Source organism: Castor canadensis, chromosome 4, assembly GCF_047511655.1.
Source record: "Castor canadensis chromosome 4, mCasCan1.hap1v2, whole genome shotgun sequence".
In the NCBI taxonomy this organism is placed as follows: Eukaryota; Metazoa; Chordata; class Mammalia; order Rodentia; family Castoridae; genus Castor; species Castor canadensis.
In genome coordinates, this window is record NC_133389.1 from 104646023 (window position 1) to 104668271 (window position 22249).

General features: G+C 38.9%; 1 protein-coding gene across 3 annotated transcripts in view; it reads left to right on the top strand.

The window, feature by feature from the left end:
* Positions 1–22249, top strand: part of Lypd6 (LY6/PLAUR domain containing 6) — a 126236-nt gene that overhangs the window by 84579 nt on the left and 19408 nt on the right. For all 3 annotated transcript variants that reach the window (XM_074070725.1, XM_074070724.1, XM_020182360.2), the window contains one exon: positions 21423–21611. In XM_074070725.1, coding sequence (XP_073926826.1) covers positions 21494–21611 — 118 coding nt within the window. In that variant the 5' untranslated portion in view covers positions 21423–21493. The remainder of the gene's footprint in view (positions 1–21422; positions 21612–22249) is intronic.

Here is a 22249-nt window from a genome sequence, read left to right on the forward strand (position 1 = left end):
TTACTTGAGTATATATGTTCCCTTTTGCCTTTTTCCCAGCTCTATCTGCTTTTTCTTGCTATGAATAGTCAGACAAAATGGAAAAATTGCCAACTTTAAAGAAAGGAAGGTCACAATCTTAGTCCTCAGAGTTATCATCACTCAGTGGAGATGTCAGTATCAGGATCCTGGTGAACTGAAGGCATTTTGGCATGTCAGCGCAGATGAGAAGACTGAACTGTAGGGAAATTTTGTTGCTGTAGGTAACATGGCTCTTTAAAGCATGAGTTCAAGCTCTATTCTTCAGTCTGCAGATGTTGTACCTTCCCAGCACTCTGAGATTGTTGGCATATTTCCTTTCTTAATAACTCACCCATACCTCTGCTTACCTGTAGAGTAATGGCTTTGAAAGTGTGTCTGCCCCTGGAGAAGCCTTGAGATGTTTTCTCTTTCGTTGTCATGAAAGTTAATTGTTCTATTTGGAAAGATAGAGTGTACTTCACACATTTCAAGGGCATTATGGGACAATCACTCTGTCCAGAGGGTGAAATCACTTTAGGGATGTGATTATCAAAAAAGTAAAGTTTAAGCCAGAGCGTCTGTAGAAACCAGAAAGGCTGCTGTGTGGTTTTTTGGGTGTGGCCTGCCTACTTCCTTTCCCCAAAACTGGGAGGAACCAGAGGACAGATAGACAGAGGAGACCTGGTGGAATAAACAATTCTGTGATTGTATTGGACTGCTTAATATTTCTTTAATTGATCACGTAAGGAACTCAGTGCTATTTGCTAGGGGCTGTGGGAGAACAGAACACATTTGAGGTTGTTCCCTGTCACCAGCAACTTGAAGAAGCATTATAGTTTCCTGAATTTTGCTGCACATAGAACCACCTGGGGGCTTTAAAAATACCCCACAATAAATTAGAGTCACTGTCAATGGTTTTCAGGGATTCCCAGTTGATTTCAGTGTGGTGCAAGCTTGAAAATCTCTTTTTGGGCACCCCTTCTCTTCTTCAATCCCCTGCTTCCCTGTTCTTCATCCTTTCTCACTGTTCCTCTTCACCAAGATTTAACTGTGCTCCCCACTGGGACCAGGCCTTTCTAGAAAGTACCAGTGAAACCCTTTTTTCCCGCTCTGAACAAAAACAACAGGAAAACAAAACAAAGTCATCTTCAGTAGTACCTTCCCTCCAGTAGAAGACATATTCAGGCCCTTCTAGTGCCCACTGACTACCCCAAATCATTACCCAGGTCTGCCTCTTCCTCCATCACCTCATCCCTAACACACATTGTTCCTTTTAGATCAGATCTTCCCAAAGTCATGGCATCCATTTTTGGGCTAATGAGTCTTCAGGCATCTGCCATTTCTTCAGGAGATTAAAATGTGTAACTATATTTCTTGGTGCCCCAGTATCTTTATCTGTAAAATGGAATAATGATAACCCCCCTACATAAGGATGTAGTGGCGATTAAAAGACAACATTTGAGTTGAGCCAAATGAAATTGCTGTTTTGTAGATTAAAAATGATGGAATAGTGGCAATTTCATGTTGCCTAATCCACTAGGAAGTACTCGATAAATTTTATCACAATTGCTGCTATTTTGCATTTTATTTAGTCGGTGTAGTTGATTTAAATGTAATGTATTAATGTTTGGCAATTTTTATTGAGCTTCAAAGCTGTATATGGTTTTATGCATGAGGATCTTACTCCTAGTTGTCTGCCTGTGTATACATAAGTATACTTAATTACTATTAATCAGCTGTGTATACATAAGTATACTTAATTACTATTAATCAGCTAACACTGAGGGTTGGAGGGGTTCTGTCTGTGAGACTTTTTTTTCCTTTTAGGAAAGCATTTAGGGAGAAAGCATTTTTCAAATTTGAGAAATTTTCCCCAAATCTCCCCTGATCTGCCTCACTTAACTCATCAACCTGCATTTTTATGTTCAGCCCAGGATGCTGATATCAGCTTGTGATCAGCTAGAAAAGCTGACAGAAATACCCCACCCCCCACCCCCGTGCTTCTGTTCCCTTCCTGGAACTTGGCACTCCACAGTACCTCTGTGAAGACCTTTCAGAGTCCTGTCTAGAGTGAAAAGCAATCAGTCAATGTCTTGACCCATGTGGATAGCCAGGTGCCTGCCTAGAGCAGGCCAAGCCAACTTTGAGAGTTATACTAGCTAGCAGTCATGTACCAGGCATTGCTTCAAGTGCTTTCTCTATGTTATTTCAGAAGAGCCATAGGAGCTAGGGATGATAATTTCCCCATTTTGCAGGTGAGGAGACTGTGGCTCAGATTGGTTAAGAAACCTGCCCAGAGTCATGCAGCTCTAGTCAAGATTCCAGCCTGGGCTGGCTGGCTCCAGAGCTTTTGCTCTTAGGTCTGTACTGCATGCCTTCCTGCACTGTCCATTTTGAGTTTGCAATAATTCTAAGAGCCCTGCTTATAGCTGTTGGGTGTGGCTGTGTTGCTGTCTTTCCAAGGCCTCCTGTCCAGTCCCGGGGCTCTATCTTGGCAAGCATGATAAGATGATAAGATGAAGTTTTTCTCTGAGCTTTCTTAGAATAGCAGAAAGACATGCTATCTTGGGTTAGGCATTTCTCTTGATCTTATTTATACCAGGGACCCAAGCATTCTTCCCTTGGGAGAAGGGAGGAGGCTTTTCCTTAGATGATAGTTTTCTTGAGCTCTAGTCTCACTTTCCTAGGTGCCAGAACACCTGCCTTTGTTAGTGTGCATCTCCTCTGCTGTCACCTGTTTTTGTTCTATGAAAGGAGAATAGCAGCATATATTTTTATTTATTAGCTCTGCTCTGAGAAAAGTAGGTATATTATTATGAATCATAAACATTATTTTTGCATTATTGGCTGACCTGGGTTCTTTTTTTTTTTTTTAATTTTATTATTCATATGTGCATACAAGGCTTGGGTCATTTCTCCCCCCTGCCCCCACCCCCTCCCTTACCACCCACTCCGCCCCCTCCCTCACCACCCACTCCGCCCCCTCCCTCTCCCCCCCCACCCCCTCAATACCCAGCAGAAACTATTTTGCCCTTATTTCTAATTTTGCTGTAGAGAGAGTGTAAGCAATAATAGGAAGGAACAAGGGCTTTTGCTGGTTGAGATAAGGATAGCTATACAGGGCATTGACCTACATTGATTTCCTGTGCGTGTGTTGTTACCTTCTAGGTTAATTCTTTTTTATCTAACCTTTTCTCTAGTTCCTGTTCCCCTTTCCTATTGGCCTCAGTTGCTTTTAAGGCATCTGCTTTAGTTTCTCTGCATTAAGGGCAACAAATGCTAGCTAATTTTTTAGGTGTCTTACCTATCCTCATCCCTCCCTTGTGTGCTCTCACTTTTATCATGTGCTCAAAGTCTGACCTGGGTTCTTAAGGTTGAACCCTCCTCAAGGAAAAGAATGGAAAATTACAACCATGGAATCAGGAGCAGGACTTTGGCCTTTAACTCAGATACCTGAAGATTATACTTCACTGACTCCATGTTCTATTTTCCTTAATATTTATTTATTTAATATTTATTCATATACTTTTAAGTAATATGTATTTATGGTATACCATGTGATGTTTTGAAGTATGTAACATGTGAAATGATTAAATCAAGGTAATTAGCACTTCCATTATCTCACATACTTTGATGAGAACATTTAAGCTCTGCTCTCTAAGAAATTTTCATGTATCAGTACAGTGTTATTAACCATAGTCATGCTGCACGATGGATCTCTAGAACTTAATCTTCCTGCTTAACTAAAGCTTTGTATCCTTTGACCACCATTTCCCTACTCACCCCCATCTGCCTCTGACAACCACTATTCTGCTCTCTGCTTCTAGGAGTACACATTTTTTAGATTCCACATATAGCGAGATCATACAGTATTTGTCTTTCTGTGCCTGGCTTATTTCAAATAGCATTAGGCCCTCCAGGTTCATCCATGTTGTCACTATGGAATGTTTTTTTTTATCCCTCTTATTTCCAGTGTCCTATCTAGTAGGCTTCTTTGGTCATTGGAGGGAAGGTACAATTTATCTGGATCTTTATAACATGTAATAGAGCTTAGGTTGTTTTGGCAGTTGGCAAGGAACATCAGCTCAGATTATCACCTGGCCCCAACAGACAGAGGAGGTAAAAGAGTCGTTTTATAGGCAGCTAGAGGAGTGACTGGACTGGCCTTGTCTAACTCCCAGCCACTCCCTTTCTTTTTCATAAGTCCCATGGGCTCCTGCATCTCAGGTGGGACATAGATGTCAGTGAATCAAGTTGACCTAAGCCTTCCATAAATGGAGGTGATCTTCCAGTGATGAACTAGTCCTTCCTTATTCACAGAGGATGCATTCCAAGATTCCCAGTGGATTCCTGAAACCACAGATAGTGAACCCTATGATTCAATGCCTTGTTCACCTTAACCAAGCACTTATCACTTGCTGTGGTGATAACCTGCTTATCACCTTGAATGTTTATAGTTGGAGATGTGACAGAAAAACTAGAGTAAATTTCTGTTTTCTTCTCCACATTTTCACTGATAGATTCATTTTTACTGTAGGCTTTAACAATCTCAGCATACGATTTTTTTTCCTTTGTCTATTGAAAAGTTTTACCTTTCACTTAAAGGAGACACTTCAGGGCTTCTCTTTGATTGGTGCATCTGACTTGCCAGCATCATTATCTTGCACTGTGTGGCCATAATAAGTGAAAGAAGGGTTACTTTAACATAAGTACTGCTATACTATGATGGTCCTTCTGGTAACCATGATGGCTACAGTGGTGGTTAATCATCATTGTCATCTTGCCTGGATTGAGAGGTGCCTAGAAAATTGGTAAAAATGTTTTAAGAAAGCAGGGAGGTGAGGAGATGGAGAAAAGAAAGAGTAGAAGAGGGGGGGTTGTAGTTATATAGGTATTGGGGACCTAAATATAAAGCAAATGGTCTATAAAACATGCCTGTAAGGAGCTCATGATCTAGCAGGAAAAGCAGTCACCTTAATAGTCACAATACACATTGCTAATAATAGCAATGTTAAAATTGATTCATAAAATATTAATCCACATCATGTCAAGGTAAATATCAGTCCCATTTTAGAGATGAGAAAAAATAGTCTGTCTAAGGTCACAGTCCCAACAAGTGGCAGAGCTAGGACTTAAATCCAAATCTGTCAAGATACAAAGCCCACTGCCCTGACCATTGTTAAGTAAGACCTCTATGTACCATAGTTAGGGAGAAGACATAACAGGAGTAGAGAAGTGGTTCCTAAGTGGTCTTGTGGAATAGGAGAGGATGTGGCCTTTCTAAACCCACCCCTTAGGCTGTGTGTCATCCCTGTGTCTCTCCATCCTTCCTGTCTTTTTTCTGGTAGGTAAGTTGCCCTGGTCCATAGGAAAGAATATGTATCTCCTGTTGTGCTTCATTGATCATGGCTGTGACCTCCACCCCCAGAGGGCCTGTGCAGGCTCAGGGCAGTCATGTCAACTGGCTCCTCTGTCTGGTATCTTATATCTAACCAGGTCTTGGTTGGGTGGAGAGCAGCCAACATCAAACCATGCTCCCTCTTGACAGACCCCTCATCTCTTCCCTGTGTACCAGGCATGTCACCATTCCTTCAGAGTGCTTGGCAGTCTTTGTGGGGACTTTTGTTTTAGAAATACCAATGATTTTCCTAGCAGAGTATAAGCATTTTTGTATGAAGTTGGAAGTGGTAATAGCAACATACATAATAGATAATGGCTACCTCATGAGGGATGAATGAATGCATGAGTGAGTGAATTGAATGAGTAAGATAGCACACAAGAAAGACAACTATGGAACCAGAATAGAAAAACTCAGTAACAAAGGGAGGACATAGAAATACCTCTTGACTCCTTCAGTACCTGCAGTCAGGGAATAGAGTTAGTTTAGATGCCTGCATGTTCTTATCCATAAGAGGCTACTTAGTATTTTTTCCCAAAGAAGTGAGTTAGTTTAGGTGCAAAAACAAAAAATTCACAAGGGCAATCCTTATTTGTTAATAACTTTTATATCTTTTCTGCCTGAACAAATACTATGTAAAAATCTTACTGCATTCTGCTTTGCTACACTAATAGAATACTTTAATCATTGTTTATGAAGACTTATAAATGAAAGTAGTGTATTACCAAGGAACAATTCCTACCTCAGTGATACAGAGTTGGAAGTTCGTTGAATGTATTCCTTTGTTTTTAATCTCAAGGTAAGGAAATTCTTTCTTCCTCTAAATAATCATGCTAAATAGCTAACTGTGTTTGAAAAGCCAAGTTAGAGGTTAGGGTGTTTTAGCCAATAACTGTACCATTTCAAAAGAATGAAATGAATGGTCTCTGAGCTGTCAGGAGACATGTGTTGTAGCTCAGGGTATCAGAGATTTGGAGGACAAGTACATGGATAAAACATGCTGTTTATCAAAAAGAAACATAGGTTAAACTTTAGAATTTAATTGCTAAGGCACCCAGTGATTTGAAAATATTGGTTTTGCCACAGGTTTTTTGTTTGTTTTCATGTAAGCCATTTATTTTCCCACAAGAAGAGAGTGCAGTCTGGTTCTCCTACCTTATAAGAAATTCTGAAAGGGCTGTCCACATCCATCAAATTAGCAATTGTAGTTCATTCTTGAACTTCAGTTATATCAGGAACAAGTGGAGGCAACTCTTACGGCCTTTTGACAAAAACTTGTCAGGATTCTTGGAACCATGGGAAGAATCCCACTGCATACAAAGTACGACCAAAGATTCAGCTTGAGTTGGTCCTTGTCAATCCCGTGTGAGAGTTCAGATTAAGAGATTTTAGTGACTGAAGGTCAGACATATTCTTCATGTTCTCCAACCTCTCCTTGACAGCTAGCTTTAAGGACAGAAGGTTTGGCCTTTGATGTGAAGAGGAGAATTTGTATAAAGAAGATCAATTAATTGTAAGCTACAGAAAAGAATTCTGGCCCCCTCTTGTACCTAGGATGGGAGTTTAGTCAACATAAAGCAATGAAAGGAATATTTCATAAAGAGTTTAGAAGATGTCACATCTGCTTTTTACATTTGGGTTTTAGACAACAAGAGTGTTAGAAGGGGCAGAGGGCACTTAATGTTGTTGAGTGCAACAGTGCCAAAGGTACTAGGAAGGGTGATATGGAAATATTCACCTTTAAGCTTCATACAGAGTCTTCACTCCTTCTCTCTAAAACCAGGGCAAAATGACCTGAAACACCATGCAGTCTTCCCTGCCAATAAAATATTATTCAAATAGAGCAGAATATTTCCATAGATTCATAGCAGGCAGTATCTGCTTTTGTTCATTTGTTTGTAGTACTGGGGATTGAATCCAAGGCATTGGGCATGATAGACAAGTGCTCCACCAGTGGAGCCATGCCACCTGCCCTTCTGTGTGCATTTTGTTTCTGAGATAAGGGCTCTATGACTTTGGCTCGGTTGATTCAAATTCATGATCCTCCTGCCTTCATCTCCTTAGTAACTGGGATTACAAGTGTGCACTGCCACACCCCAATGTTATCTGTATTGAAATTGATCATTACTAGCACTTCTTTCATGTTTCTGAAGTTTTGCAAACTCTTGAAATTACAGGAAGAAAGGTGAATGCATCACTCCAAATGCAGAGAAGATTCTGTCCATACAGAGCAAAGATAACAGCTCTTTGATCCAGAAATAGAAGGCATATGCCTAATCATTAAAATGTTGGATTTGGAATTGGGTTATTTTGAACATGAGAGCACATCTTATTTTGATTTAATCCTCTTCTAACTATCATGTTGTTTCTTGGTATATTTTATACTTTTACATTTCAAGGAGGTCTCTGGGATAAAAATCCTTAGAAAACAAAAAATGAAAATATGACATTTTTAAACATAGAAGTTTTATAAAAGACATCAAAACAGAAATTTCTTCAAACCATTGACCCCTTTCAAATCAACACAAAATGGAATGCTAAAATGTACCCACTGTTCCATTCCTATGGGGGGAGTTCTCTGACTCCATTCCCTTCGTGTTGTTTGCACTTAAAAATGCCCTCTCTGCAGTTCTCAAGAACCTTCAAGTTGATAGTGGAAGCAGCCAACAAGCAGAACAGTATAATTCTTTTCCTTTCCTCCTAGTTTGGATTTCCATACTTTATAATCACAAGTCCTGAAAAGTACGATTTGAGCTGAGTTAAAGTTCCTAGTTAGCTATTTTGTTCCAGCACTGCTGCTTAACAAATCATAAAAAAAAAATAGCAGAGACTAGAGGCAGTAACAATAACTCATTATCACTCATGGTTTCTGTGGGACAGGAATGTGGAAAGGGTCCTGTTCTGGAAGTCTCTGTTCACTTGCAACCAGACTGTGACTAAAGCTGGAATGGTGGGGAGGAGAGGTGACTGAAGCAGCTCAAGGATGACTGGGAGCTCTCTCTTTATGAAATGTCAATAGCTCTGTATAGACTATTTGGGCTTCCTGACAGCATGGTAGCCTCAATCACTGAGTCTGATATATGGCATTTCAGGTCTTCAGTATGAACATTCCAGAGAGTTTGGTATAAGTTTTATCACCTCTGTGACCTAGCTGTAGAGGTCACACAGTGTCATGCAACAATCTGTTCAACTGATTAATAAAGACCCAAGGACAAGGAATATAGACATGACCTCTCAATGGAAACATGTCAGAGAATTTTCAATCATGTTTTAAACCCACCAGATATTTTGAGCAATTCCCAAATGGAAGAAAAGTAACTGTTGTCAGATGACATATTTAAGTCATCTGACTTCATTTTGTGAAGCCAGGCTTCTAGTTTATTCTTTGGGGAGCTGTATTAACTCTTTAAGGTCATTAAATCACCACCAAATCATCTATACATATTTAAACTTTATATCAAGAGTTGTCATGGTCTTTCAGACCTCAGAATTTCATTTCGCTCTTATATTAGGCATCTCAGATTTCAATGTGAATAGCACTGAAATGTATTTAGATTTTTATTAGTTCTCTACTTCACCATTGCTTATATATTGATTTAGCACTGAGGTTTTGTCCTGTAGTACAGTTCTTAAGTCAATGCAACTTCCAGAAGGGCTTAATTTTCTTCTAGTGACTGATTGATGGAGTGGGAGTCTCTCATTTTAAGGACTCTATGAAATAGCAGTTAGGGTATGGATTTGTGACCTAGGTAATTGGTATATCACTCTATTGCCTCTATCACTAGTATAGTAATTCTCCTTTATGTGTCTACCACCGTCCATGGAGTGAAAATTCATATGGAGTTCTTCTCAACTTTCTCCCAAGTAGAAGAAGTCCAATAGACGTCAAACTAATTTTTTTTCTATTTCAGAATGTAGAAGAAAACCAGCAGTTGGGTAACTCATGTAAAGGTAATTTAGAGCACCAATTAAATCTGTCAGAGTGGTATTAGATTTGCAAAATCTCATAAATAACAAATGAAAGGTCACAGAGCTGTGAAAATGAGTGTGTATTTCTTTATAAAGAGAACTGTATTCAGGGATGGGATCTGCGATGCATGGTCAAAGAGCAGCATCAAAAATGGAAACACATCATCTTCTAAATGTCTAGAACAGTCCAAAGATACAGAGGACTCTAGGGAAAATCATCAAAGTCCCAGAAAAGACCTTCATATTATCTGAGCATGTTCAGCATTGTATTTGAGACGTTAAAGCTTCACGTGCCACTGAGAATCTGTAGAGAAAGGATACACCCATCTCAGTGGAGCCTGAATTCAGTCTCTGTTAGACCTATTGTGAATGTCCATCACTCATTTTTCATTTTCCAGCTCCTAGATAATGTTAATAGAGTGGAGTTTTGTGATTGACTGCAGGAAGGTAAGCTTCAGTGGTATTCATAAACAGTACTACCCATCCTGTTTTGCTCATGGAAAAGAGAGGTAGAAAACAGCCTGGCCACTAGAAAGGAGACAAGTTCTTTTACTGCACATTTTATGCAGCTGTTTCTTTTTAGTGCTGTGTTGAGCTTGACTTTTTATAAGGGAGTGAAATCTATACTTATAAAAAGCAATTTGTAGGCGTCATCAAAATGAAATAATTTGTGTGTTGAAGGATACTACCAAGAAAGTGGAAAGATGACACAGAATTAGAGAAATATTTGCAAAGCATACACTGAAATGTCTAGAATCTAGAATAAAGAATTCTTATAAGCCAACAATAAAAATTTAAAAATGGGCAAAGAATTTGAATAAATATTACTCCAAACAGGATACACAAATGGCAAGTAAGCAAGTGAAAAGATATTCAACCTCAGTAGCCAATTGAAAATGCAAATCAAAATACATTTCACATTCACTAGATTGGCTATAATTTAAAATAAGAAAAAGAAAAGAGAGAGATGGAGGTCAGGAGAATTGCAGTTCAAGGACAGCCCATGCTAAAAGACTATCTCAACCAACAAGCTAGGCATGGGTGGCCTTCACTGTGGCCCTCAGCAGGGGCACAGGTAGGAGGATGGTAGTCTGAGGAAGCCAGCTTTGGGCAAAAATATGAGATTCTATCTGAAAAATAACTAAGGCAAAAGAGATCTGGGGCATGGCTCACATGGTAAAGCACCTGCTTAGCAAGGACGAGGCCCTGAATTCAAACTGTACTATAGCCAAAAAGGAAATAAAATTAAGAAAGAAAATAAAAAATAAGTATTGTCAAGGAAGTGGAAAAATTGGATTGCTTGTGTATTGCTGATGGGGTGTATGACGGAATGACTGCAGTGGAGCACTGTTTGTCAGCTCCCACAAAAGTTAATCACAGAAACAAGCCATTCCACTCTGGGAATACACCCAGGACAACTGAAAACATGTACTCACCTAAAAATGTGTACATGCATGTTAATAACTGCATTATTCACAATAGCCGCAAACTGTCAAATGTCTCCCATCTGATGAATAAACAAATATCGCACCTTCATACAATGAAATGTTATTCAGCTACAAGAAGGAGTGTTGTGTTAATGCTTCAGTATGGATAAGCCTTAACAACATTGTGATAAGCAAAAGAAAGCAGACACACAAAAGGCCATGTGTGATTCTCTTCACATGAAATGTCCCCAATGATTCAGTCCACAGAGACATAAAGTAGGTAAGTGGTTGTTGGGATATGGAGAGAGGAATTGAGAGTGACTCCTAGTGGACATGGGATATTTTAGGGGGTGTTCTAGGCCAGGTAGTGATGATGATTGTGCAATATTATGGATATACCAAATATTACTGAGTTATAAAACGGCAAATTTTATGTTATGTGAGTTTTATCTCAGTTAAAAATTTAAAGTGAAATAAAAATAATTTGGGCATAAAAGTGAAATTATTTTATGAAAATGACTCTTTCAAAAATAATTCCTCATTATAATATAATACATGCTCATTAAAAACTTAAATATACAAATTAACATTAAAAGTTTTAAAACTCTAGATCATTTAGGTATCCTTTCAGCCCTTCTTCTAATAATACATATGCCTAGAAAAGAACTAATTTTCCTTTTTTTTTCCATGAGAAGGAACAATTTCATGAGTAAGGTGTTGGGAGAATTAAGATTTAACTACTTTCAGAATTTAAAAATTCTCTCTTTTTTTTTTTGGTGGTAATGGGTTCTAAACTCAGTGTCTCATGCTTGCTAAGCAGGCACCCTACCCCTTGAGCTACTCTGATTCAAGTTAAAAAAAGAACTTGAGCCCTACCAATTTGGAAGCTTGTGCAAAATAAATCTGGACTAATTCAGTTTGTCCTTTCTATAGATAGTAGAGATGGGTCCTTCTGTATATATAATTAGGGTAAATGTGTCCCAAAGTCTCATGTGTTGAAGAGTTGCCAGCCTCTGGCACTATTGAGAGGTGGCAGAAACTTTAGATGAGGTCTAGGGAAGGAAGTTAGCTCACTGGGAATGTGTCCTTGAAGGAGACATTGCCCCTCCTCCCCTTTGCATTCTTTTTTAAAAATTTTTTTTTATTATTCATATGTGCATACAATGCTTGGGTCATTTCTCCGCCCTGCCCCCACCCCCTCCCTTAGCACCCACTCTGCCCCCTCCCTCTCCCCCCACCCCCTCACTACCCAGCAGAAACTATTTTGCCCTTATCTCTAATTTTGTTGAAGAGAGAGTATAAGCAATAATAGGAAGGAACAAGTGTTTTTGCTGGTTGAGATAAGGATAGCTATACACGGAGTTGACTCACATTAATTTCCTGTGCATGTGTGTTACCTTCTAGGTTAATTCTTCTTGATCTATCCTTTTCTCTAGTTCCTGGTCCCCTTTTCCTATTGGCCTCAGTTGCTTTTAAAGTATCTCCTTTACTTTCTCTGTGTTGAGGGCAAAAAATGTTAGGTAATTTTTTAGGTGTCTTACCTATCCTTATATCTCCCTTGTGTGCTCTCGCTTTTATCTTGTGATCAAAGTTCAATCCTTGTTGTGTTTGCCCTTGATCTAATGTCCACATATGAGGGAGAACATACAATTTTTGGTCTTTTGGGCCAGGCTAACCTCACTCAGAATGATGTTCTCCAATTCCATCCATTTACCAGCGAATGATAACATTTCATTCTTCTTCATGGCTGCATAAAATTCCATTGTGTATAGATACCACATTTTCTTAATCCATTCGTCAGTGGTGGGGCATCTTGGCTGTTTGCATAACTTGGCTATTGTGAATAGTGCCGCAATAAACATGGGTGTGCAGGTGCCTCTGGAGTAACCTGTGTCACAGTCTTTTGGATATATCCCCAAGAGTGGTATTGCTGGATCAAGTGGTAGATCAATGTTTAGCTTTTTAAGTAGCCTCCAAATTTTTTTCCAGAGTGGTTGTACTAGTTTACAGTCCCACCAACAGTGTAGGTAAAAGGGTTCCTTTTTCCCTGCATCCTCACCAACACCTGTTGGTGGTGGTGTTGCTAATGATGGCTATTCTAACAGGGGTGAGGTGGAAACTTAGTGTGGTTTTAATTTGCATTTCCTTTATTACTAGAGATGGTGAGCATTTTTTCCTGTGTTTTTTGGCCATTTGAATTTCTTCTTTTGAGAAAGTTCTGTTTAGTTCACTTGCCCATTACTTTATTGGTTCATTAGTTTTGGGAGAATTTAGTTTTTTAAGTTCCCTATATATTCTGGTTATCAGTCCTTTGTCTGATGTGTAGCTGACAAATATTTTCTCCCACTCTGTGGGTGTTCTCTTCAGTTTAGAGACCATTTCTTTTGATGAACAGAGCTTTTTAGTTTTATGAGGTCCCATTTATCTATGCTATCTCTTAGTTGCTGTGCTGCTGGGGTTTCATTGAAAAAGTTCTTACCTATACCTACTAACTCCAGAGTATTTCCTACTCTTTCCTGTATCAACTTTAGAGTTTGTGGTCTGATATTAAGATCCTTGATCCATTTTGAGTTAATCTTGGTATAGGGTGATATACATGGATCTAGTTTCAGTTTTTTGCAGACTGCTAGCCAGTTTTCCCAGCAGTTTTTGTTGAAGAGGCTGCTATTTCTCCATCGTATATTTTTAGCGCCTTTGTCAAAGACAAGTTGGTTATAGTTGTGTAGCTTCATATCTGTGTCCTCTATTCTGTTCCACTGGTCTTCATGTCTGTTTTTGTGCCAGTACCATGCTGTTTTTATTGTTATTGCTTTGTAATATAGTTTGAAGTCAGGTATCGTGATACCTCCTGCATTGTTCTTTTGACTGAGTATGGCCTTGGCTATTAGTGGCCTCTTGTGTTTCCATATAAAGTTAATGGTAGATTTTTCAATGTCTTTAATGAAAGTCATTGGAATTTTGATGGGAATTGCATTAAACATGTAGATTACTTTTGGGAGTATAAACATTTTTACTATGTTGATTCTACCAATCCATGACCATGGGAGATCTCTCCACTTTCTATAGTCTTCCTCAGTCTCTTTCTTCAGAAGTTTATAGTTTTCCTTGTCAAGGTCATTCACATCTTTGGTTAGGTTTACACCTAGGTATTGATTTTTTTGAGGCTATTGTAAATGGAATTGCTTTCATACATTCTTTTTCAGTTTGTTCATTATTAGTGTATAGAAATGCTAATGATTTTTCTATGTTGATTTTATATCCTGCTACCTTGCTGTAGCTATTGATGGTGTCTAGGATCTTCTGAGTAGAGTTTTTTGGGTCTTTAAGGTATAGGATCATGTCGTCTGTAAATAGGGATATTTTGACAGTTTCTTTACCTATTTGTATTCCTTTTATTCCTTCTTCTTGCCTAATTGCTCTGACTAGGAATTCCAGTACTGTGTTTAATAGGAGTGAAGATAGGGGACATCCTTGTCTAGTTCCTGATTTTAGAGGGAATGGTTTCAGTTATTCTCTGTTAAGTATAATGCTGGCTGTAGATTTGTCATATATAGCTTTTATAATGTTGAAGTACTTTCCTTCTATTCCTAGTTTTAGAGCTTTTATCATGAAATGGTGTTGGATCTTATCAAAGGCTTTTTCTGCCTCTATTGAGATGATCAAGTGGTTTTTGTCTTTGCTTCTGTTAATCTGGTTTATTACGTTTATTGATTTTCATATGTTGAACCACCCCTGCATGCCTGGGATTAAGCCTACTTGGTTGTGGTGAATGATATTTTTGGTGTGTTGTTGAATTCGGTTTGCCATTATTTTGTTGAGGATTTTTGCATCAATGTTCATTAAGGAGATTGGCCTGTAGTTCTCCTTTTTGGAGGTGTCTTTGCCTGGTTTTGGGATAAGTGTAATACTGGCTTCATAAAATGTGTTAGGCAGTTTTTTCCTTTCCTTTCTATTTTGTGAACAGTTTAAGGAGGGTTGGTATGAGTTCTTCTATAAAGGTCTGATAGAATTCAGCAGAGAATCCATCAGGTCATGGACTTTTCTTTTTGGGGAGACTCTTGATTGCTGCTTCAATTTCATTTTGTGTTATAGATCTATTCAGGTGATTAATTTCCTCTTGGTTCAGTTTTGGATGATCATATGTATCTAGAAATTTGTCCATTTCTTTAAGATTTTCAAATTTATTTGAATATAGGTTCTCAAAGTAGTCTCTGATGATTTCCTGGACTTCCATGATGTTTGTTGTTATCTCCCCTTTTGCATTCCTGTTTCTACTAATGTGGATTTTTCCTCTTCTCATTTTAGTCAGGTTTGCCAGGGGTCTATCGATCTTGTTTATTTTTTCAAAGAACCAACTTTTTGTCTCATTAATTCTTTGTATGGTTTTTTTGGTTTCTATTTCGTTGATGTCAGCTCTTATTTTTATTATTTCTCTCCTTCTATTTGTTTTGGGATTTGCTTGTTCTTGTTTTTCTAGGAGTTTGAGATGTATCATTAGGTCATTGATTTGGGATCTTTCAGTCTTTTTAATATATGCAGTCATGGCTGTAAACTTTCCTCTCAGGACTGCCTCTTTGCTGAGTCCCATAGGTTCCAGTAGGTTGTGTTTGCATTTTCATTGACTTCCAGGAACTTTTTAATTTCCTCTTTTATTTCATCAATGACCCATTGTTCATTAAGTAATGAGTTATTCAGTTTCCAGCTGTTTGCATGTTTTTTGTCTTTAGTTTTGTTGTTGAGTTCTAGTTTTATTGCATTGTGATCAGATAGAATGCATGGTATAATTTCTGTTTTCTTATATTTGCTGAGGCTTGCTTTGTGCCCTAGGATGTGATCTATTTTGGAGAAGGTTCCATGGGCTGCTGAGAAGAATGTATATTGTGTAGAAGTTGGATGAAATGTTCTGTAAACATCAGCTAGGTCCATTTGATCTATTGCATATTTTAGATCTTGAATTTCTTTATTGATTTTTTGTTTGGATGACCTATCTATTGATGATAATGGCGTGTTAAAGTCTCCCACGACCACTGTGTTGGAGTTAATATATGCTTTTAGGTTTCAGGGTATGTTTGATGAAATTGGGTGCATTGACATTGGGTGCATATAAGTTGATAATTATTATTTCCTTTTGATATTTCCCCTTTTATTAGTATGGTATGTCCTTCTTTATCTTGTTGTTCAATGTAGGTTTGAAGTCTACTTTGTCAGAGGTAAGTATTGCTACTCCTGCCTGTTTTCGGGGGCCATTGGCTTGGTAAATCTTCTTCCAGCCTTTCATCCTACGCCTATACTTATTTTTGTCGGTGAGATGGGTCTCCTGTAAGCAACAAATTGTTGGATCTTCCTTTTTAATCCATTTCGTCAAATGGTGCCTTTTGATGGGTGAATTAAGTCCATTAACATTAAGTGTTAGTACTGATAGGTATGTGGTGATTCCTGTCATTTAGTTCTCTTAGTTGTTTGAAGGTTTGATTGTGTGTACCTAAGTTGAGGTTACTCTCTACTTTCTTGCTTTTTCTTTTCCTGTAGTTTGGTGCTCCCTGCCCTTTCATGGTTATGTTGGATTTCACTTTCTCTGTGCAGAATCCCTTGAAGAATCTTTTGTAGTGGTGGCTTTGTGTTCACGTATTGTTTTAGTTTCTGCTTATCATGGAAGACTTTTATTGCTCCATCTATTTTGAATGATAGTTTTGCTGGGTAGAGTATCCTGGGGTTGAAGTTATTTTCATTCAGTGCCCAGAAGATCTCACCCTACGCTCTTCTTGCTTTTAATGTTTCTGTTGAGAAGTCTGCCATGATTTTGATGGGTTTACCTTTGTATGTTATTTGTTTTTTCTCTCTTACAGCGTTCAGTATTCTTTCCCTAGTTTCTGAACTTGTTGTTTTAATGATGATATGTTGTGGGGTAGTTCTATTTTGATCTGGTCTGTTTGGTGTTCTGGAGGCCTCTTGCATCTGTATGGGCATATCTTTCTCTAGATTTGGGAAATTTTCTGTTATTATTTTGTTGAATATATTACGCATTCCCTTTACTTGCACCTCTTCTCCTTTGATGCTCATGATTCTCAAGTTTGGTCTTTTGATGGAGTCGATGAGTTCTTGCATTTTCTTTTCACAGGTCTTGAGTTGTTTAATTAATCATTCTTTGGTTTTTCCTTTAATTACCATTTCATCTTTGAGTTCTGTGATTCTGTCTTCTGTTTGTTCTATTTTGCTGGATTGGCCTTCCATTTTGTTTTGCAATTCTGTTTCATTCTTTTTTCTGAGGTTTTCCATATCCTCGGTTGTTTCCTCTTTAATGTTGTCTATTTTTGTCCTGAGTTCATTGATCTCTTTATTAATCGTGTTCTCTGTTTCGCTTTGGTTTTATACAATGCTTCTATGGTTTCCTTTCTTTCTTCTTTTGCTTTTTCAAATTCTCTATTTTTGTTGTCTTAGAATTTCTTTAGTGTCTCCTGTACATTTTGGTTGACCATATCCAGTATCATCTCTATAAAATTCTCATTGAGTACCTGTAGTATTTCTTCTTTTAGATTATTCTTGTGGGCTTTGTTGGGTTCTTTGGCATAGTTTATCTTCATTTTGTTGGAGTCTGGATCTGAGTATCTGTTTTCTTCATTTCCCTCTGGTTCCTGCACTAATTTTTTGCTGTGTGGAAGCTGTTTTCCCTGTTTTTTCTGTCTTTCCATCATTTGCCTTGGTGTTGTTATTGTCCCTGTACTGTGTACAATTAAGTATTTTCTGGCTTGTAATAATAGCACTAGTGATATTTAGAATGGAAGGGTGAGAGGGGATGGAAAGCAAGAAGTTAAAGGAAAAGGGAAAAACAAATAAAAAAGTAGAAAAAAAACAAAACAAAGAAACAAAAAAAGTTTCTAAGATATAACCAGGGAGAGACAGTGTACTAATCAACCATAAGCTGAAAAGGCATTAGAGAGACAGATGAGGATTGAAAATAAAAAATAAAAAGAATAAATATATGAGTAAAAATAAAAAATAAGTAAATGAAAGAAAAATAGATATATTTTAAAAATAAAATAAAATAAAAGAAATTTAAAAACATAACAAAATAAAAAATAAATAAAATAAAAATTAAAAAATCCAAGTTCAAATGCAGTGAAGTTTCAGTCTTAATAATTTTGGTGTTTGTCCCTCAGCCTCCAGTCCTGGAGATGGTGCCTCAGATGTTGTTCTGTAGTTGTCTCATCAAAGGGGAAAAATAAAATGGAACAAAACGAAACAAAAAACCCACAAAATGTCCTAAGTTCAAATGCAATACAGTTTCAGTAAGTTTTTCAGCATGCAGGTGTAGTTCAGTTGTTTTCTCATCAAAAGTAGGGAGAGAGGAAAAAAAAGAGCCTGGAGACAGTTGTGAGAATGGTATCTGCTGCTGTGGCTTGCCTGCCCACTGCTGTCAGCCTGCTGTTGCTGGTGGTATTATTTATGCAGATCTCTGGGGTGAGCTTAACACTCACCTGGCCCCTCAGGCTTTGTTTATTCAGAGTTCTCCTGTGTGCAATACCACTGCTACAACTTTCCCCTTTCCAAGCACACTGGGGGAGGTGACACTGCACCAGCTTTCTCAGGCCTGTGTGTTTATTTACAGTTCATGTGGGAAGTAGGTTTTCCCCCCTCTCCTGTGGAGTTTTCCTCCTTCCACCACTCTCCCAAGCTTTCCTGCTCCTGGTTGCTGGGCACGGACCCCCGCTCCTGCCCTCTGTGGCCAGGCCTGGCCAGTTCTGTGAAGGATTTCCCTCCCCCACTTCGGCACTCAGTGCGCCCCACCCTCTTTGCTACATGTCTTTATTGTTCTTACTGCTTATTACTCAGTTTCTCTTTTTTTCCCTGGGTGGGGGTTGGTCTGTCCAGGGGGCTATGCTGATCTGGCCCAGGATTGTCTGTGGGAGTACCACACACCACTTAGCTCACCTTGTGGTCCGCGTCTTCCCAGCTGTCTGGGCACGGGCATCTGGCGGCAGCCCGGGGGCCCTCCTGGTTTCTCCGTTCAATGTGAAGTGGAGATGCTCTGTGCAGGCTGGAGGTGTGGAGGGGTCAAAGTTTTGCCTCTTCTCGGTGGCCTTGCCTGTAAGGAGTATCTCCAGCGTCTCTCCAAGATTTCACTTTAGGAGGCACACTTTCTGCTTCCTCCCTCTAGCCACCATCTTGGAATCTCCCCCCTTTGCTTTCTGTACTCCATGAGGTGAGTAGCTTTGCATCACCATGTTCTCCCCACCATGATACTCTGCCTTACTACATGCCCAAAAGAAATGAAGCCAGCCAACAAGGGAGTAAAATTCCTGGAATAAACTTTTTTCCTTGTAAGTAATTTATCTCAGGCATTTTGTTACAGTAATGGAAAGCTGACTGACACAGATCTCTTGTACTGAATAAAATGGTTGATTTAATTTTACCTGCAGTAATCTATTAGGAGGACTCATATGTTTGCCTGTGTGTGCACACACACACGCATACACACACACATGCACTACCTATCTGGGAAGGAATAGAAGTGGATGTGCTCCTGACCTCCATTGGCACCTTTTGTATGAGTACAGTCTAGTCAAAGCAAATGTGTAAGGATCATGGGGTGTAACACAGGCTTACAGGGCACCTGGGACACCATTGGGAGAGTTTGTAAAGACATCCACCCATTTGCTTCATTGATAAGGGCTCTTAGAAAGTCACCTGGGCCTGAATGAGCTTCAGCCACCATAAACGCTAGTAAGAAGGAGGTACTTCTTCCTTTGTCCCACTGGCTCTGTCCCTGTCTTGGTGACCATGGGATAGATGTTGATGTGGAGGAGACATACAGACTTTGACTTCTCATACTTAGTAGTTTGAGGTATGTTTTTGTTGTGTAGTGAACAAAGTTAATCTTATCATATTTTCTTTCACGTAGAAAACTATACTGACTGGCTTTGGACAAAAAAATAATAGTGAAGACATTAGGAAATGATATGCAGCACGTACTATGTGACAGTGTTCTTAGTGCTTTACTTGTTAACCTATTTAATCCTCATAATAATATCTTGAGGCAGGTAGTATCACCATTTCACTGATAAGGAAACTGAGGTACAGTGTGGTTCAGTAACCTAGTTCAAGACCACACAGCAAGAAAATCAACCAAAATTAAAATTAAAAATTTAAGTATAAATATAATACTTTGGTTTCTCTTTGGATCATATAAATCTTTCGCCTCTTAAGTATGAATATATGCTTTAACTTATTTTAAAAAACAGTCACATGAAATAATAATTACAAAGCAGAATTGTTGGACTATGAAATATAACAATAATAGCACAAAGGAGAAATAAAGGAAAGAAGTTACACCAGAGCAAAAAAAAAAAAAAAATGACACCACTTGATAATATGAATACATAAGAAGAAATAAAGAACCCAAGAAAAGTACATGTGGGCTACATTAAAAGAGTCAAAGATTCAATAAATACACATTTACCTTTGTTGTCTTTATAAAAAAAAGACTACACAGGAAGTGAGTCTTGGAGCTTTTTTTCAGACCCATGCAGTCTCTCATCTTCTGTGTGTTCTATATTTTCAACACAGACTGAGAAATGAAGACACAGGTTGGATGGTCATGCTGCCAAGGTGGCAGTGAGGTTGAGTTCAGATGACACTGATGTACAACACCTGGTGCAAGTACTGTTCAGGGAGACATTTAAGTCAATAACTTGAAGTAATACTGTGGGTGCAAAGTGCTTTACTGATAACATGGCACTTGCAGTGTTTGATCCTCCTGATCTCTGCCTCCTGAGTAGCTCAGATTACAGGTGTGAGCTACTCAATGTGGAATTACATGAAAATAAAGTCAGATAGATTTCTCACCATCCATTCCATGAAAGAACTCAGTGTGAAAATTTTAATCAAAGTAGACTTGGCTAAAAATGCTTTGGACAGTTTTATGATTTTGAGCAAGGTCTTCTCTAATCTTAGCTTCCTCCTGGAACAGGAGTAATAATCTGCACCATGCATGTATATCACATATGTGAATATGTGTATCACACACATATGCACACAAATGTTACTGAGCACAAATGGTGCACTTATCAATAGGACTTTAATAGTATCTGACCACAAATGTTAGTTATATTAAGGAGATTCTGTGCTAGTAAGATGCTTTGGTTTGGGAGAGGCCAACGTACCTATATTTCTTTTCTTTTCCAAACCTGAAATTCTACTGTGCACAGTTTTACATGGATGTCACAACCCAGTAAGGCTGCACTCTCGTGCCCTGTCCATACCATTATCCAGGAAATGCTTCTAAGCTTTTGTACCTAAGTTATTTATTGTTGCTTTCTGGCAGCCATTCCTTAGCCTCCTGGCAAAAATAGCTGAATTTCATTAAAATTCAATCTCTCTAGATACCATCTCTGCTGGATATGAAAAGGGATTGCTTCCAGTGGAGCTTTAGCAATCTAATTAAGAGTAGATTTAGCCTGGAATGTTCTAAGTGCTCTAACATTACCATTTATAAAGTTTCTCCCTGTGGCCCCCCACTTCCTTGTGCCCTAGCTCCCTGTGGTTCCCCATCCCATCTCACCCCAAACTCAGCCAAGCCACCTGCACTTTCTCCAGTTGGACACTGAGATGAGTCTGTCTTCACGTTTCAGGTGCAAGTTTTCTTCCATCATCTCCTGTCCCCACTCTGGGGTCCTCTGTATGAGTGACAGTTTGGTCTGCCATGGAACTGGGCCCTGCTCTGGCCTGGCTTCTGTTCCTGAGCCTGCTGGCTGATTATCTAAAAGCTGCTCAGTCCCGAGACTTCACAGTGAAAGACATCATCTACCTCCACCCTTCAAGTAAGACTCTGTTCTCTGTTGCTACAGAAATGTCGCTTTATTTCCAATAAGTGGGTTGCAACATGTCCAGAAAAAAGCAGGCTTCAATGCAGAGGAAACACCTGGTGCTTAAATTAGGGGGTGCAGTAATTAACAAAAGATGCTTTATGTTTTACCCCCACCTATTCACTAGATGTTTGTTTTTATTTTAAATTAAATTAGGCTTGTTTTCTGTATTCCCCATATAATCACTCTGCTTCTAAATACCCTTCCCTTTTCATGTGCTGTCCCTCAGCCAGTCATCAAAGTGAACCGCCTAACTGCTCAGTCCCAGGAGGCAGGTTGGTTGTAAAAGTTCAGTCCCTTGTATGTTTGAGAATAGCTGCTCTTCCTCTCTGTGCATCTCCTTCTCAGTTTCGGTGTTGCTGCCTCCCACAACTTCCTACTCTCAGTGCCTCTGGGTTTCCTGTGTCTAAGAATTCTCTCAGGAATGCATAGCAGCCAAATCCCTACCTTACCCAGATCCCTGCTCTTGAGTTTCTGGTTTGCATGTCTGGGGTAGTACCTGTGGATCTGTGCTGTTAGTGAGAATTTCAGATCCTGCTGTGGGCATCCTAAGGATCACACTTTGGGAAACAGTAATGAGACTTCTTCTTTTG